We start from the raw sequence: 15,089 nt of genomic DNA, 5'->3' as shown, positions 1-15,089 counted from the left end.
CTGTGCCATCCTGTAAGTGAGGCTTCCATGGCCTCTGTCCAGCCACTCACATAGGAGTGGCCGAACAGCCCCGACTGTCCGGTGCCCCGCGGTAGGCAGAGCCAACCGCACTTGCCACGCGTGCACCACGGACTGCCGGGCCTGGCGCTTCAACTCGCCCCAAGCAGGTTCCTGCACACCCGGGACCGCCCCCACCCCCGCGCGACGGTCGACGCGGTGATCCGCGACGAGACTGAAGAATTCTCCGCAGAGACCCTGCTTATATGTTTAAGGTGATGAAAGGGTGGGGAGACCAGTCAGAGCCAAAGTTGAAGTTAACAGTTAAGACTGTCTTGTCTACAAAGAAACTATTTCGATTGGTCCCACCTCTTGACCATTTCTGGATCTTCACTGGACTGCTGACCTTGATGTCAACCTCACTGTTGACCACCAGTGACTATAAGCTAGTCATTGTTGATCATCGACCCATTAAAATCATTACGAAGATTAAAGCCTTCTTACGAGGATCCCCTTACAATTTGATGCATGATCTTTTTAACATTTTGTTCCACTTTGAAAGAGTGTATCTCGTTAATTTTTGTCTTTTTGTACGTCAGTTTGAACAATTGCCATACGTGAGCGAAAAATTCGGAGATGATTTTAGCGTCCTCTTCTCATGGATGGTGGTCAGTTGAGAAACTATTCACCGAATTAGCATTGATAGGTAAAGAACTGTAGTTTTGCGTAAATCCATGTGAATTGACTATGGAAGGGATTAAAATTCATTTTTGAATCTGTTGGTAACGTTGCGAGTGACACGAAAATGCTAATGGGTCTTGAGACCCCAGAGAAACGGACCGAAAAAATACATTGGGTGAAAGGTCTACGCGTATACCTCGTCTATGGTTGTTCATTAGGGTAGGTAAGTGGAGGCGCAACTTTTTCTGGGCTTCGGTTTGCCATCTGGTAACACTGCACACGCAGACCGAAGTCGGTAACTGTGGTTAATATGACAATTCACAATTTGTACATATTCTCTAAAAATGGAACGTTATTATATTACGCAGAATGGAATAGGTTGAACAGATCTGGAATCACAAAGGAAGAGGTACTTAATTACTAATTAATAAGAACTGCCGATATGATGCAGCGAAATAACTACTATTTCTAACCTTGCCAACGTCAATATATTTCAAAGTGACTCATAAAATAGTAATTATTTCTATCAAATAAATTTAAATTGATTGAATGTGAAATTATATGAAATTCAGGAAGCTAAATTAATGTATGGAATGCTGTTTTCCATTAAATCGTTCGTAAGTAAGATATCACCATTGGATCCAAAGGAAGGGTTTTTGTATTATAAAACCAGTAAATACACGTTACATTATTTCGAAGTCCCGTCTGGATTAAAATTTGTGTTGAATACTGATAATGCTTCACAAAATGCTAGGGAATTATTACAGCAATTGTACAAGGAGGTGAGTAAATATACCTGTATAATGTTTCTTAAGGGCATTACTTTATATTATAAGAAATATTTATAATTGAGAAATTCTTAAGAATATAAATTTATAAAGTTTAATTGCTTACATAAAATTATGTAGCTAATTAACTTTTTCCAGGTTTACTTGGAATATGTTGTAAAAAATCCTCTTTGCCAATTAAATGAACCCATTCAGAGTGAACTTTTTAAACTAAAAGTAGATGAGTTGTTTAAAAAATCTCCCTTATTTTTAAGCAGATCAATTTAATTTATAATATGCATAAGGAATGTAATGTATGTAAATATAAGAATAATTTATAAAACCATTTAGTCTTCCAAGTCTAACTAACGATCCAGTATTATTATTGAATATCTGTATTAAATAAAAACGTAATAAGAAAAAAAAAAAAATACTGACCAAATTTGTACAGCATAAACATATTCTTATAATTTAAAGAAGTATACAATTTACATTATATTTTGTTGTATTTACGAATTTACATTCATTTTAAATGATACACTTTTGTAACACAATAAATTGTGGTCTTAATACAAAATGTACAATGACTAAAGTTTGGAGAAACTAATACTAAATGTTGTAAAAGTAGTTCATTCCTTGTGGATTTGTGTATGTTGTTTATATTAACGTATTAAAAATTGCACCCCACTTTATATTAACGAAACGTACGTTTGTTTAATTTATATATTTAAATCATTATTTAAAATACGTAAAAATATCGGTAAAAATGCATACTTTTAAAAATTTGTTCTACATTAAGCTTGCCTTTTTTTTATATTTTGTACCACGTACTAGTTATTCTAGGCACATTTTCAGAATATGCATTATTTAACTAAAATATCTACTGTGTATATATTAACATGATATGGCAGCTCATGTCATATTTCGCAATTTGGCTGTTTTTGAATTCATACATCCGTTTTATACGACTATATAAACTTCTATGAAAAATTTTTGCATAGACATTTTCTCATTTGGACGTATGACATTAGCTTATCCAAATAGACAACATAGCTATTATAAACAAAAACATACATATTTGTGTATATATTAAAAACATGTATATGTTTGTAGGTACGATTCAGATAATTTTACAAAATTATGTACATATATTTAAATTTTTTGAAACTTAAAGCCAAAAGTTTATAGAATGTAAAATCGCAAAAATAGTTCCACAATATGCTTTTTATTATATTCGTTAGTGATTCGTGCATAGTATTACGTAAATGTGTATATATGGGCAAGAAAAACAATTCAAAGTTGTTGACATGCTTAACAAAGCACCTGAAATTATCATATGTAAATCATTGAAGATAAAAATAAATAAATATAAGCGAAGGATAATATACTACCATATCTCTTTTTTATGGTAATCTTAAATTTTTCTCCTAAAACACTATACACTCAATACCAAGGCATAATCACTGCCTTCAGAAATATATTTCATGTTATGTATATTTTCATACATCAAAGGACAACATTTAGAAAATTTGTTCATATACAAAGACTCTTATAATACTTGTACACCCGGAGAGATGATTGACAAATCGATGAGTACGTCATCCATAGAAAATGATAATTGTTATTCGACGTAAAATGCAACGTTATAAAGACTTTATGAAGTTATTCATAATTTCGTTTCAACTTTTCATATAATCACTCTTATTTTATGTCATACAACAATTGGTGTCGATTTTTTTTTTTTTCTTATTCTAACGAATCCAATATGTTGGATTTGCTAGCGCTACGTTTTGCATACAAGAACATAACCTCTTGCGCGTTACAACAATATTCATCCTCGCTCAAGAATGTACTGGCACAAGATGAAAATCATTTGCATTAAATTAATGTCATTTGTTTGTAACAAATGTGAGGCCTGTGTGTCTGTGTCTGTGTGTCTCTCTCTCTCTCTGTGTGTGTGTGTGTGTGTGTGTGTGTGTGCGCGCGCGTGCACGCGCGCGTAAATGTCAAATATTTACACACCTCTCGAAAATATGAATGCATATACTGTTTACTTCGATGTACTTTGCTTTGCAAAGTTAGTTTTACCTTGTTCCCTCTATTGCACTCATAGTACGTTTATACGTAATATGCATAAATATAGTAGAGTTCTGCAAATATAGTCTACTATCTGATTTTTAATCACTAGCATCTATTTATCATTTGACAGATTCGACATAGATCGCCGTTTACAGACTTACGAAATTCCTCGTTGCATCGCAATATACGTGTCGGGCGAGTTTAAGTAAAGATCGAACGCATAGGTATGGTCAAATAAAGGGACAATCGACCAGGTGAGTCTCGTGTAAATGCATGATTGGCAGGTTGCGGGCTATGCTATGGTATACCCTCCCGTAGCAGCACCGAAGCTACTACAATTTATCCCGACCGATACATGAACACACTCTAATCGTCTAATCCATTAATTGGATGAACGGGTAGTACCTTGAGATACCCGCCCGTTGCAGAACTCTAATATACATTAAGTTCAAAGCTAATGCACGCGCGCGGTGTACACTTACAATACATATATACACACATATGTGAATACGTATCTACGCATCTCGTACTTAAAAGACGCGTGTACATCGTTAATAGATAAAATACTCAGTCTTTACTTGTTCTTAAGAGGTCACATTTTCATCCGCATTACTGGTTTTGCATTCCTCGTCGGAAGATGAAAAACGACCACCTTTATTCTGTACTCCGGCAGGAGACGGTTCTTCTATCACTGATAATCGCTTCTCGCGATCCGTAGACACCGTCGAACTATAAAAGAAGACATTTCTCAAAGTGGCAACGTTGACCCGTTCCCGCGACAGGTTGTCGTCCGCTGAGGAATCAATATTCGAGTCGCCGTTACAATTCCTAAAAATAACAATAATATAATCGTTATTCATTTTAACTGATATTTAAATCCGGACGTACTTTGAAGTTTTTTGAGCATCCGTTTCCTGTTCCGTCTCCTTGTTGCGTTTACGTCGTCCAGTGCTTCGATTGCTCACCCCGCATGTACTAACAACACTTTCTTGATCCGCCTCGATAAAACTAACATGATCATCGAATCTGACGCGTTCGGAACCGCCGTCTTCGCCGCAGACGGTCCAATTACTCGAATCGCTACATTGACGATCTAACGTCGGTTTGCGTCGGGCGCGTTTCGCTAAACCTGGCGCTACCTCTTCGAGCGAACTTAAAGACGTAGCTTGTCCTGCCGAGTCCATGTGACCCCCGGCAATAGAGCTTGCCCCTTGCTCCCCTTCCGTAGGTCTTCCTCCGCTGATCGAACTACCATCTATCTATACGTTATACAATAAAATTTGTTCGCAAATTTTTGAGATTTGAACTAAACAAAACACATATAACATCAACAAACGATATAACATCGATATCGATCTAACTTTGATTATGCGATACCTTGAAATTTTGAACGGAGCCAGCCGAGGCTCTCGTGGAAGCTGCGCCATCATCCAAAGCGATGGACGCGTTTACAGACTTTTCGGACAAACTGGTCGTGGCGGACACAGTTTCGCTGCACAAGCTGAATCGTTGCGTGGACGTCACGTCCGCTTGAACTTCCAATCTGTTTCGAAACGTAGCGTATGTATAAAACTCGGATGATATTTCGAAACTATTGGGCGTTATAGAAACGAGCAAAGTATAATCTACCTCTGACCACCCGGAAGGACGCTGGAAGCTATGCTTCCGGCGAGACTGGTGCCAGCGAGAGCTACGTTGCTGGCGCTCTCACGGTCATTTTCTCGACCCAGCTTTTCCAACTGGCTTCCGCTGCCTAATGAAAGCGAAGCTTCTCCTATCGAAGGATTACCGCCACGATGACTCGCGACATCTATCGATGCTGCATCTATCATAAATATTACGCTTGTAATTACGTTTAAATAAGTTCGATGTAGGAGGATCGTACACACTTACAGTTCGTTTGTAAATGTAATATTTAAATACGAATTAAACGTATTTACCTCCACCGTTGCGGGTACCCAAAGAACCCATCAGTTCGTTCTCGTCGTCAAAGTCAAATCGAACACCCGTTCCATTGGTCGAAACGCCACAACCTCCGCTTCGACAAAGAGAAACTGGGACCACACCGTAGACGTAAAATAACAGAACGGGAACGCCGATACCCACGGCCAATCCTGCTAATATTGGCGATACTAACACCTGCAACAATTGTCCAAATTTGTATTCATTGCGATTGTCCCGTGTCAGTCCTATAGCGGCGTACAGTGGTGTAACAAATTCAAAAAATTGATTTTATTTTCTCGTAAATCAAGAATACAACCTTTACAAAATAAGTTCTCAAAATAACGAAATTAAAGACTATTTTGGTATATGTATAATGTACCTAATTAGGTTGGTTGCAGATATAAGGACAAATCAGTTACTTTTTGAGGCGCCTCTACACAGAAATACATTATTGTCGGAGATGTCACAAAGTTATCCTCGTCACTTTGTAGAACTACTAGCACTCTGTTAATTGTATTATATCTCACTCCCTTCCATTGTTTCGCGTTCTCGTTCTCGATGTATACAAAAGAGCGAGCTGGAGAGATAACGACGATCAAATTCCATCTATCTCTCCGAGAAGTTGTCGCTGCATAACTTCTCAAACAATACTAAGTCTTCCTCGATAATAAAGGAACGTACAAGTATTTTTAAAAATTGTACATGGTTTCTAATAGCTGAAGGAAAATCTAAAGAAACTGAAAATGTAGTCCTGTTTGTTCTCCTTACAGGTAAATTTTCAAAGAAGGCGACACTTTAAACTTAACCGTATGAAAATTAATAAAAGTTTATGATGTAACGAAGCGTGTTGGGGCACTCGTGCGTTACATACTATGTAAAAGCCAGGCGGATGCGTTGCTTCTGTCGCACAGCCATTTTTACTCGCATTTATGTAACTTTCACTTTTTAGCTCTGGAAAATTACAAAATCTATATGAAAAATTGAGAATACAATCTCACGTGTATTTTTCACAGACTGATTGAAAATTATGCAAATTATTATATACTTAGACAACATTACAAGTATATGTTTTAAGAATATCTACAAAGGAAAAGATATTAAGACCGATTAATTATACAGGGAGTTCGGCCACCCCTGAGGAAAATTTTAATGGGAGATTCTAGAGGCCAAAATAAGACGAAAATCAAGAATACCAATTTGTTGATAGAGGCTTCGTTAAAAAGTTATTAACGTTTAAAGTTCTGCCCGTACTGAATTTTTTTCTCGAAAAATGCGCAAGATTTCGGGGGTACGTCTATTCACCAAAAATGATTGTAATTGACCCCCGCAACCGAAAATAATTTTTCTAAAACGATTTGAAATTTTTTTTTCCGTCGAAAAATTTCACACCATCTCGAATTTTTTTCTAGAAAGTGGGTAGAATTTCGGCGGTATGTCTATTCACCAAAAATGATTGTAATTGAACCCCGCAGCCGAAAATAATTTTTCCAAGACGATTTGAAATTTTTTTTTCCGTCGAAAAATTTCACACCTTCTCGAATTTTTTTCTAGAAAATGGGTAGGATTTCGGCGGTATGTCTATTCACCAAAAATGATTATAATTGACCCCTTCAAGCGAAAATAATTTTTCCAGAACAATTTGAAATTTTTTTTGCGCCGAAAAATTTAAGCGCCTACCCGATTTTTTTTCTCGAAAGTGGATAGGATTTCGGAGGTATATGTATTCACCAAAAATGATTGTAATTGACCCCCACAACCGAAAATAATTCTTCCAGCGCGATTTGAAATCTTTTAATTTTATCGAAAAATTTCAGCACCTATCCGAATTTTTTTCTCGAAAGTGGGTAGGATTTCGGGGGTATGTCTATTCGCCAAAAATGATTGTAATTGACCTCCGCGACCAAAAATAATTTTTTCAGAATGATTTGAAATTTTTTAATTTAATTTTTTAATAACTTTTTAACGAAGCTTCCATCAACAAATTGGTATTCTTGATTTTCGTCTTATTTTGGCGTGTAGAATCCCCCATTAAAATTTTTCCTAGAGGTGGCCGAACACCCTGTATATGAATCATCGAGTAGTTTCAAGAATTTCTTTCGGAGCAATGTTAATTCCTATCTCATGGCCTCCATGAAACAGTGACAACTTTACTGTTTCCAACAATAAGTGCCATTGACAAAGACTGAGTTTCCAATACTTATCGACCGTATTACAAAGCATATTTATTGCAAAGTTACCGATCATTTTTGCCCGAGACCTTGCAGCTGTCTATATGCATAACAACGGCAGGTATAGCCACCTAACCCCTAGTATCGCATGACTGGACCGATACGCTTCGCAGCGTTAACTTCAATTAAATATCATACGATTAATTTTATAGTATCATATTCTTTTTTTAAATATTGGTCCACTAAAAAGGACAAACAGGTTTATACTCTTTTTACAGGTTTTTTTCGAATTTTTTTTTTCTGAGAATTGCTGCTCGATCATCTAATTCCTAGCAGTGTTTGGCAAATTTTAATTCAGATAAACTTTTATTCGTAACAAACGAGCATTGCAAATGACGTTTATTCAGATGATTCGTACAGAGAAAGCCATTTTATTTATATAATTATCGAGACAAATATTTATTCTAATAATAGTCCCGATGAGCCAGAGACGAGAGCCAAGTTGTTTGTGACTTTTATTCGATCGATCCCTTGCGCACATAAATTTTATACTCGTTCAGCGTGAAATATAACTTCGTTCTGTGACTAAAATTCGAACTTTCAAACTACGATTAACGTTGTTTGTTTAAAATTTGTATCTAGACGAATCTCAACGAAGTTAAGGACTACCAGAACGATCCGTTTTCCAGATTTCCATCGAGCGTGCGGAAGGCAGGAGGAAGAGAAAATACGCGAACCAACTTTCGTCTAGATAAATGTTTGTCCGGACAAAAGTTTGTTTCCCCATCTGGACAGAATACTGCGAACGTTGATTATTCGGATAATTCAATTTTGTTTAGACAATTATCTAGACGTTTATTCTAATAATAGTCACGAGTCAAAAACGAGACGTGGAATCAAGTAATTCGCTTGATTCGTTCGACAGGAGATGTAACTTTCGGTCTGCGATCGGCGCATAAACGTTGTTTATTCGAAATTAGTATCTGGATAAAGCCCGTATCTCTGGGACGAGCCAAGAGGATTACTGGCTCGCGCAGACCGATCTGTTTTCCAGATTTCCATCGAGCGTGCGGAAAGGAGCGTGGCGGGCAGCGGAACAGGAGGCGGAGAAAGTGCACGGCGAGCAGCAGAAGGTGTGGGAGGTGCGGAAGGAAGGATATTGATCGGGCGGGTAGAAGTACGCGCATGGGAGATCCTCTCTGTCCCACCCTGCGGCTTGCATCCACCTCTGGGTGGGCAACGACGGAACGTGCGTAGTGTCAGTTCGTACTTTAAGATCCACACTGCGCCAGAATCGAAAGAGGTACGGCGTTAAACAAGTGCCCGCCGTACGTATCAGGTAGCTGGTGGCCTATGCGCCAAGGGTGTGTCGCGGGAACGTCGTTTCCGATCCCGATGAGAGGACGTCGAACTTGGTCGGGCCGCACGCTCGAGGACCGGTCGACGTAACAGGAAGTAGACGGGACACGCGACGAATCCATTCATTGCCGGTGATTTCGCGAAGCGAACCGAGAGCCTCGAATACACACCCGTGCCGCGCTACTATATGCGAACCAGTCGAATAGGCGCGTTCTGCCTATTATCCGTCGCGAGCGTAGATGTGCATTATCAGCGTCGTTCGGGTAGTACATCGGAACCGACGACACTCTATTTTCCCCCCTTCTGTTTGGCTAACGAGTAATCGATCTCGCGCGTTAGCCGCAGAAAACACAGGTTGAATCGAGATTATGTCCAATTGGGATTGGAAAGACATGGATTGGGATTGGGAAGACGCGGAGGATTCCCCCAGCGAAACGGAGGAGCAGAAGCCGGAGATTGATAAGGACTGGCTCGACGGTATCCTAAGGGAATTTCACAAAGAATCGGTTAGTTCGGTAGAGACTATGATTTCCAGTTAACGGTTGCCCCGTAGGAATGTTTAAACTATTACTAAAGATCGTTTAAACATTGTAATGCGCAGGTCACGATAACCGAGTGTAACGTAAACCCGGGATGTATGAGCAACGAAAGCGTGCTGAGCACTATAATTAGCGTTAAAGTCAAGTACGTGTTGAACGAATCGAACACGACGCAGGATCTGTCGCTGATCGTGAAAGAGCTGCCGAAAGATGCGTTCAATCGTTATTACGTTAACGAGGGCCAGTTCGATCTCAGGGAAATAAAGTTCTACACACAGGTAAGCGATCAACTAATTGCTACGTACGACGAATATAACGAGACTCTGTTTACGATCAGGTCATGCCAGACTTGAAGGAATTCCAAAAGAAGCAACTGGCGTTGGAGGAGAACAGGTCCGGGGACGAAATTTCGCTGCCGGTCCCGATGTGTTACCACGCGCAGTACACACCGGCGGAGGAGACCGACGACGACGTCACGACGCCCGATTCGATGCTGGTGCTGCAAGATCTCCGCGACTACGACTTTTGCAACATCAAGTTTCGAAAAGGGATGTCGTACGATCAAACGAAAGTCGCGTTGGAGGCCATAGCGCGTATACACGCGCACTCGTTGGCGATGAAGGTCATCGAGGGACAGTCGCTGTCGGAGCGTTATCCGTTCCTCTTCCAAACCGCAAAAGCGACGGACTCGTATCAGCATCTAGTCGAGCGTGGTTTACCGCAGCTAGCCAAATTTCTGAGAAACACCGGATTGGAGGCAATACTCGAAACCCTGCTCGTGCTACGACCGAGAACCAAACACATAATATCCGCGCTTCTCGCGCCGGAAGGGCCGCTCACGCTGATCACGCACACGGATTTCTGGAGCAACAATCTGCTGTTCAAAGACGGGCCCAACGGCCTCGAGTGTTGCATCCTCGATTGGCAAATGGTCACTTACAGCAGACCGACCAACGACATCGCTTTGCTGATAGTGAGCTCGTTACCAACCGAGCTGCGTCGAAAGCACACGGAAACCTTCCTCGACATCTACTGGAACGCCCTGACCAGCACGTGCTCGCGCCTCGGCGTAGACATACCCAAGGACTTGGGTTACACGAGAGAAGACCTGAGCAAGGATTACAGACGATCGCTGCTTCTCGCGCTTCTGCTTTGCATCGGATCGGTAGACGTTGCTTTAGGCGATCCCGACACCGAACAACGACTGATCGACGCCCTGAAGGATCTTCACAGCGAAGGCGTGTTCACGGACGAGACTGCCATCCCGACGAGCGAAAATGATTCTTAGTCAGCGTGATCGTCGCTCATTATAGCGCCGCAGTGAATCAATGCTACCGCGCGAGATGTAAATCGGAGGGGCAACTTGGTGACTCGAACCGATCGGCCAGATGTTCGATCAGAGGTCGACAATGGACGTTAAAATCGCGATTAACGTGATCTTATCACGAGCAAAAGGCTTGTGCCGATAACGACGTAATTGCGGGTAGCTAAAGAAATCGAAGTCACGTTAAAATATCGTGGAAAGCGTAGAGTCGATAATATAGACTTTTGCGTTCAAAAAAATATCTGCTAATTGAGAAAGTATTAACGAACATACGTAGAAAATTGCGTCATCGATATACATTTTAAGATAATATTTGGTATGTTAACTTATAACACTTATGTTTCAGCGCGACATAAGCAGACAGAACATCAATAAATACCACATGAAATTATAATATCGATAATAACTCGAGAGCTAAATAATTGCTAATAGCGCGTATGCTATAAAATAATTTAGACCTTTGATGAGACTTTAAACCAATTAAGTGTATCGATCGTTTGAATCGAAACTGTTTCTCCGACTGCATTTCTTCCCGCAATTATTGTAACGGCTATAAGACCGACATTCTGTTATCGCTAATTTACATACGCAATAATTATATTGTTCTCTTTCTTTGTACAAACTACATAAATAAAATATACCTTGATGTTGTCATGAATTTATAGAAATGTTTGCGTTTATGCGTATAATAATGATTCCCGAAAAAAATTTTTATACATAATTAAATATCTATTACTATTATCTCGAAAGAATGCTTTCATAACCAGACCAACAGCAATACGCGCGGCACTTAATAATTTTACTAAACCATGAAATATATTTAATCGTAAAAGGCACTAATTTAATAACGAACCAAATTGAATATAAAAAGTAAAATTTTTACTTACGGATGCAGTGACGCCGCCAACAATGAAGGCATTCCTCTTGTGCTTGTTAGCTTTTTCGTACCTTGTATACAATTCCTTCCCCACCCATACCGGTATACCTGCGACAAAAAATATAAAGTTACGAAGCAGCTCGGTACAGTTTTTCCGTATTAAGCTGTGGAGACATTTTTTGACCGAGCCCGAATCCCAATAACTTTCCCGCATTCATTGTTCTGGCACGAGGAGAACCAAATAATCATGTTTCACTAACCAATAATCATGGCAGGTACAGCTATACCAGCGGCCAAACCAATTCCAACAGGAGCTCCTACTAACGTTCCAAGTTGCCAAAGGATCTTCTTCTTCCTAGACCATGGTTTCTTTCCCCAAAAGGTACAACCGGAAGGACTGTAAAACAATGAAAGGTCATAAAATAATAATTATATTACCAGCACAATATTCAAACTGTATGTTATATTAAAAACTATAATACCTTAAATAATGAAGATCACTGATTTCTTTCATGCACAACCAACAAAATTCCGCCCCACAAACTGCGCAAATCATGTGATTGCAACTTCCATCATCCATTTTACCAATAAAGACCTGACATCTTGGGCAAGGTTTAATGTCATCTCCTGTAAAATTATTTCATGTACAATATTATATTTTACTAACTTACCAAAACATAGTAATACGAACTATACATACTGTGTTGCGAATCACTTTGACTGAAACTGAGAGACGAGCTACGTTCATAGTACTGAGCGCGCTGGGCTCTGGCGGCATCGCATGTTTGATTAGGATGCCATTGTGCTTTACAGTGGTAACAAAAGTATGAATCACATCCTGGCCGTTCGCAACGCAACTTTGGACATGATGCGCAACCACTGGCGATAACAGCAAAACTACAATCTGGTGCAGGACACCATCTTGCATCGGGTTCCACAGCAAGTACTCTTCGTACCATAAAATCTTCGTACTTTTCCAACTGTGTTTGGTCGTTTAAAATCATGCGTATATCTGTATAAAGGCAAATCTCAATAACAAAAGGTATCTTGTTAACGGTAACATGTTTTTTCTTAACACAAAAACTTATTTACCGTTTGGATGTAATGGTTCTGAACATTCAGGACATGCTATATTAACTCTAGATTCTGAAATCTCAACTTTAAGATACTGTTGAAAGCAGTCATAACAACTGCGATGATGGCAAGACTGTACTACAGGAAAGAAGTCCACTGGAAATTCAGCCAAACATAAGGGGCATTCCATCAACCCATTTTCATTACTCTGGAATAATTATTTCATAATCTTCGTATTACATTTGTTCATTAATTAACTACTGTAATTTAATTTCAATATAAACCAAACGCATTCTGATAGCTTTGTTGCACAGATATATATTCTATAAATACCTTTCCTGCAGAAGAAAGTACAGAACCTTTGCTGGAAGCACGCTGTAGATCTATATTCTGAAATTGAAAATGGCTTGAACCATTACTTACTCTGGCTTCTCCTTTTTCCACATCTGTATTTCTGCTACCAGCCTGATCTTTAGCTAAAACAATAATTAATATTCAGGAAAATAAATAATTTCGCATTTTTTCATATCATATTTATTGCACCAAACATTGTTTATTACTTTTAGTACTCCTGTTACTCGAACTAGGTGTTCTGGCAATTCGCCGGCCAATTAACGGACTCGAATATAATAATCGACGTAGAGAAAATCGTGGCAATATTCGTCGTGATCGCGGAGCTGTACCACTGCAGCCTCCTGAACTGCTATCATTTTCTTTGAACATCCTGAGAGGTATTTGAGATCACTATAGTCTCATTCTTTGCTTCACAGATTCAAGGTGAATTGATCTGCATTAAATAATACGAACGAAAAAAAAATTAAATGAAACTCTTCTAAACAGTTTGATGTGTGCAACCGTATTTCTTAACACGTATGAAAAGATTCCGCGATCTAATATCTCGTATTATTCATAAGTCATAGAATACACAAGTCACAACCTTTAATACGAAAGAAAAATCCTATATTGATACATAAAGGTATCAAACACGCGGTTTACGGCTGATTATACATCGCGTAAAAAATACGTGTATACTGCATTACATACATACGTAATTACATGAAACGTATTTAAGCACGAAAAACAGGTTAATATGACTTCAATGTTTTCACCTTATTTGTCACAAACACTAATTTAAACAAAGTATGTGAAATATGATATAAGTACTAATCACCCTTATATTGTTGGATTAGAAATTAGTCGAATGTAATTAACGCGTGAGGCATCCGGCCAAACATACCTAATTTTATTAACCTTGACAATTTGTAATTTGCAGATGAATATTGATAATTTTTTTGTGAATTCATTTAATCCTTAGTTTCTTATATATACGACTTTTCTACTTTCACTAAAAAAAAGGGAATTATGTAGTCTGCCAAGACACTTGTCATCAATTACGATTTCTCCGCGTTCATGAGACGCATAAATAATCAGTATTTCGAAATCTTTAATGTGTAACGTAAAATATTTTGACGCACCGATTTATTTTGATGATAGTATGATACACCAAATAACATACTACTACACGATTACACTTATTTATCTTCCCGAGTAACCAAATTCAAACGTGTCATTTATGCTGGAATCACTATAAAATTGAGCAAAGGACATATACAACAGAAAAATAAAACTATGAATTAACATTGATTGTAAGTGTAAAAATGTAAATCTGATACTGCTACAACGTGCAAGATTTTACATTAATATACTTCGCATCTGATAACTCGTCAAAGATGCGAATGGTGGAGCATGACCAACATGACGTACATTCGCAAAAAGATCGTAAATAATCTTTTCATTAGGTGTAAATATATTTATAATAATTACAAATGAAAATTTAGTAACAGATACAAAATAATCGCCATTTGTAATAGGCTTAAACGTGCATGTATATTGCATAAAATGTATATTCAATATGTATATGTTTCATTAAGATCGACTTTTTTTATACAAAAGTGTTACGATATTAATTTTAATAGCATGAAAGCAATTGTTTTCTGAGCATCGTTATGTAAACAGCATGAAAAGTACATTTGAATTGAATACTGAGAAACCTTACATGTAAATGACTAGCACTAATACAGGTGTGAAAAGTCTTCGAGCAAACATCAACTATAGTTGATCTAACCAATGTATAAACGAACCTCGTTTCTGTTAACAAATCCAGTGAAATTTACAACACTTTTAATAACAAATAACAAGATTACTATGCAGTCAAACACTATTGATAAGTTTCACTTATTTTGTTGGTTAAGGACGTTCACTTGACACAACAGCTGACGG

General features: G+C 38.4%; 3 protein-coding genes across 3 annotated transcripts; 2 read left to right on the top strand and 1 right to left on the bottom strand.

The window, feature by feature from the left end:
• The first annotated feature begins 921 nt into the window (after positions 1–921).
• LOC122403993 (trafficking protein particle complex subunit 1) lies at positions 922–1,843 on the top strand. Its single transcript, XM_043407844.1, has 3 exons — positions 922–1,087; positions 1,251–1,460; positions 1,605–1,843. Exons 1-3 carry the CDS (start codon positions 989–991, stop codon positions 1,731–1,733), a joined length of 438 nt encoding a protein of 145 aa, XP_043263779.1. The 5' UTR covers positions 922–988; the 3' UTR covers positions 1,734–1,843.
• A 755-nt stretch (positions 1,844–2,598) lies between these two features.
• LOC122403991 (E3 ubiquitin-protein ligase RNF19A-like) lies at positions 2,599–15,089 on the bottom strand. The gene is made up of 13 exons (XM_043407841.1): positions 14,951–15,089; positions 13,370–13,596; positions 13,143–13,285; positions 12,828–13,017; positions 12,436–12,747; positions 12,218–12,362; positions 11,996–12,132; positions 11,746–11,843; positions 5,465–5,663; positions 5,154–5,349; positions 4,902–5,067; positions 4,413–4,783; positions 2,599–4,352 (listed from the first exon to the last, which is right to left on the bottom strand). The coding sequence occupies exons 2-13, from the start codon at positions 13,530–13,532 to the stop codon at positions 4,109–4,111; spliced, it is 2,364 nt and encodes a 787-aa protein (XP_043263776.1). The 5' UTR covers positions 13,533–13,596; positions 14,951–15,089; the 3' UTR covers positions 2,599–4,108.
• On the top strand, positions 8,775–11,388 carry LOC122403992. The gene is made up of 3 exons (XM_043407842.1): positions 8,775–9,501; positions 9,597–9,812; positions 9,872–11,388. The coding sequence occupies exons 1-3, from the start codon at positions 9,364–9,366 to the stop codon at positions 10,820–10,822; spliced, it is 1,305 nt and encodes a 434-aa protein (XP_043263777.1). The 5' UTR covers positions 8,775–9,363; the 3' UTR covers positions 10,823–11,388.

The sequence above is a fragment of the Colletes gigas genome, unplaced genomic scaffold, assembly GCF_013123115.1.
Source record: "Colletes gigas isolate AHSC1104 unplaced genomic scaffold, ASM1312311v1 Colletes_gigas_Sc00088, whole genome shotgun sequence".
NCBI classification, from domain to species: Eukaryota; Metazoa; Arthropoda; class Insecta; order Hymenoptera; family Colletidae; genus Colletes; species Colletes gigas.
The sequence above is the reverse complement of the archived record's forward strand: the minus strand, read 5'-3'. Positions and strand labels throughout refer to the sequence as shown.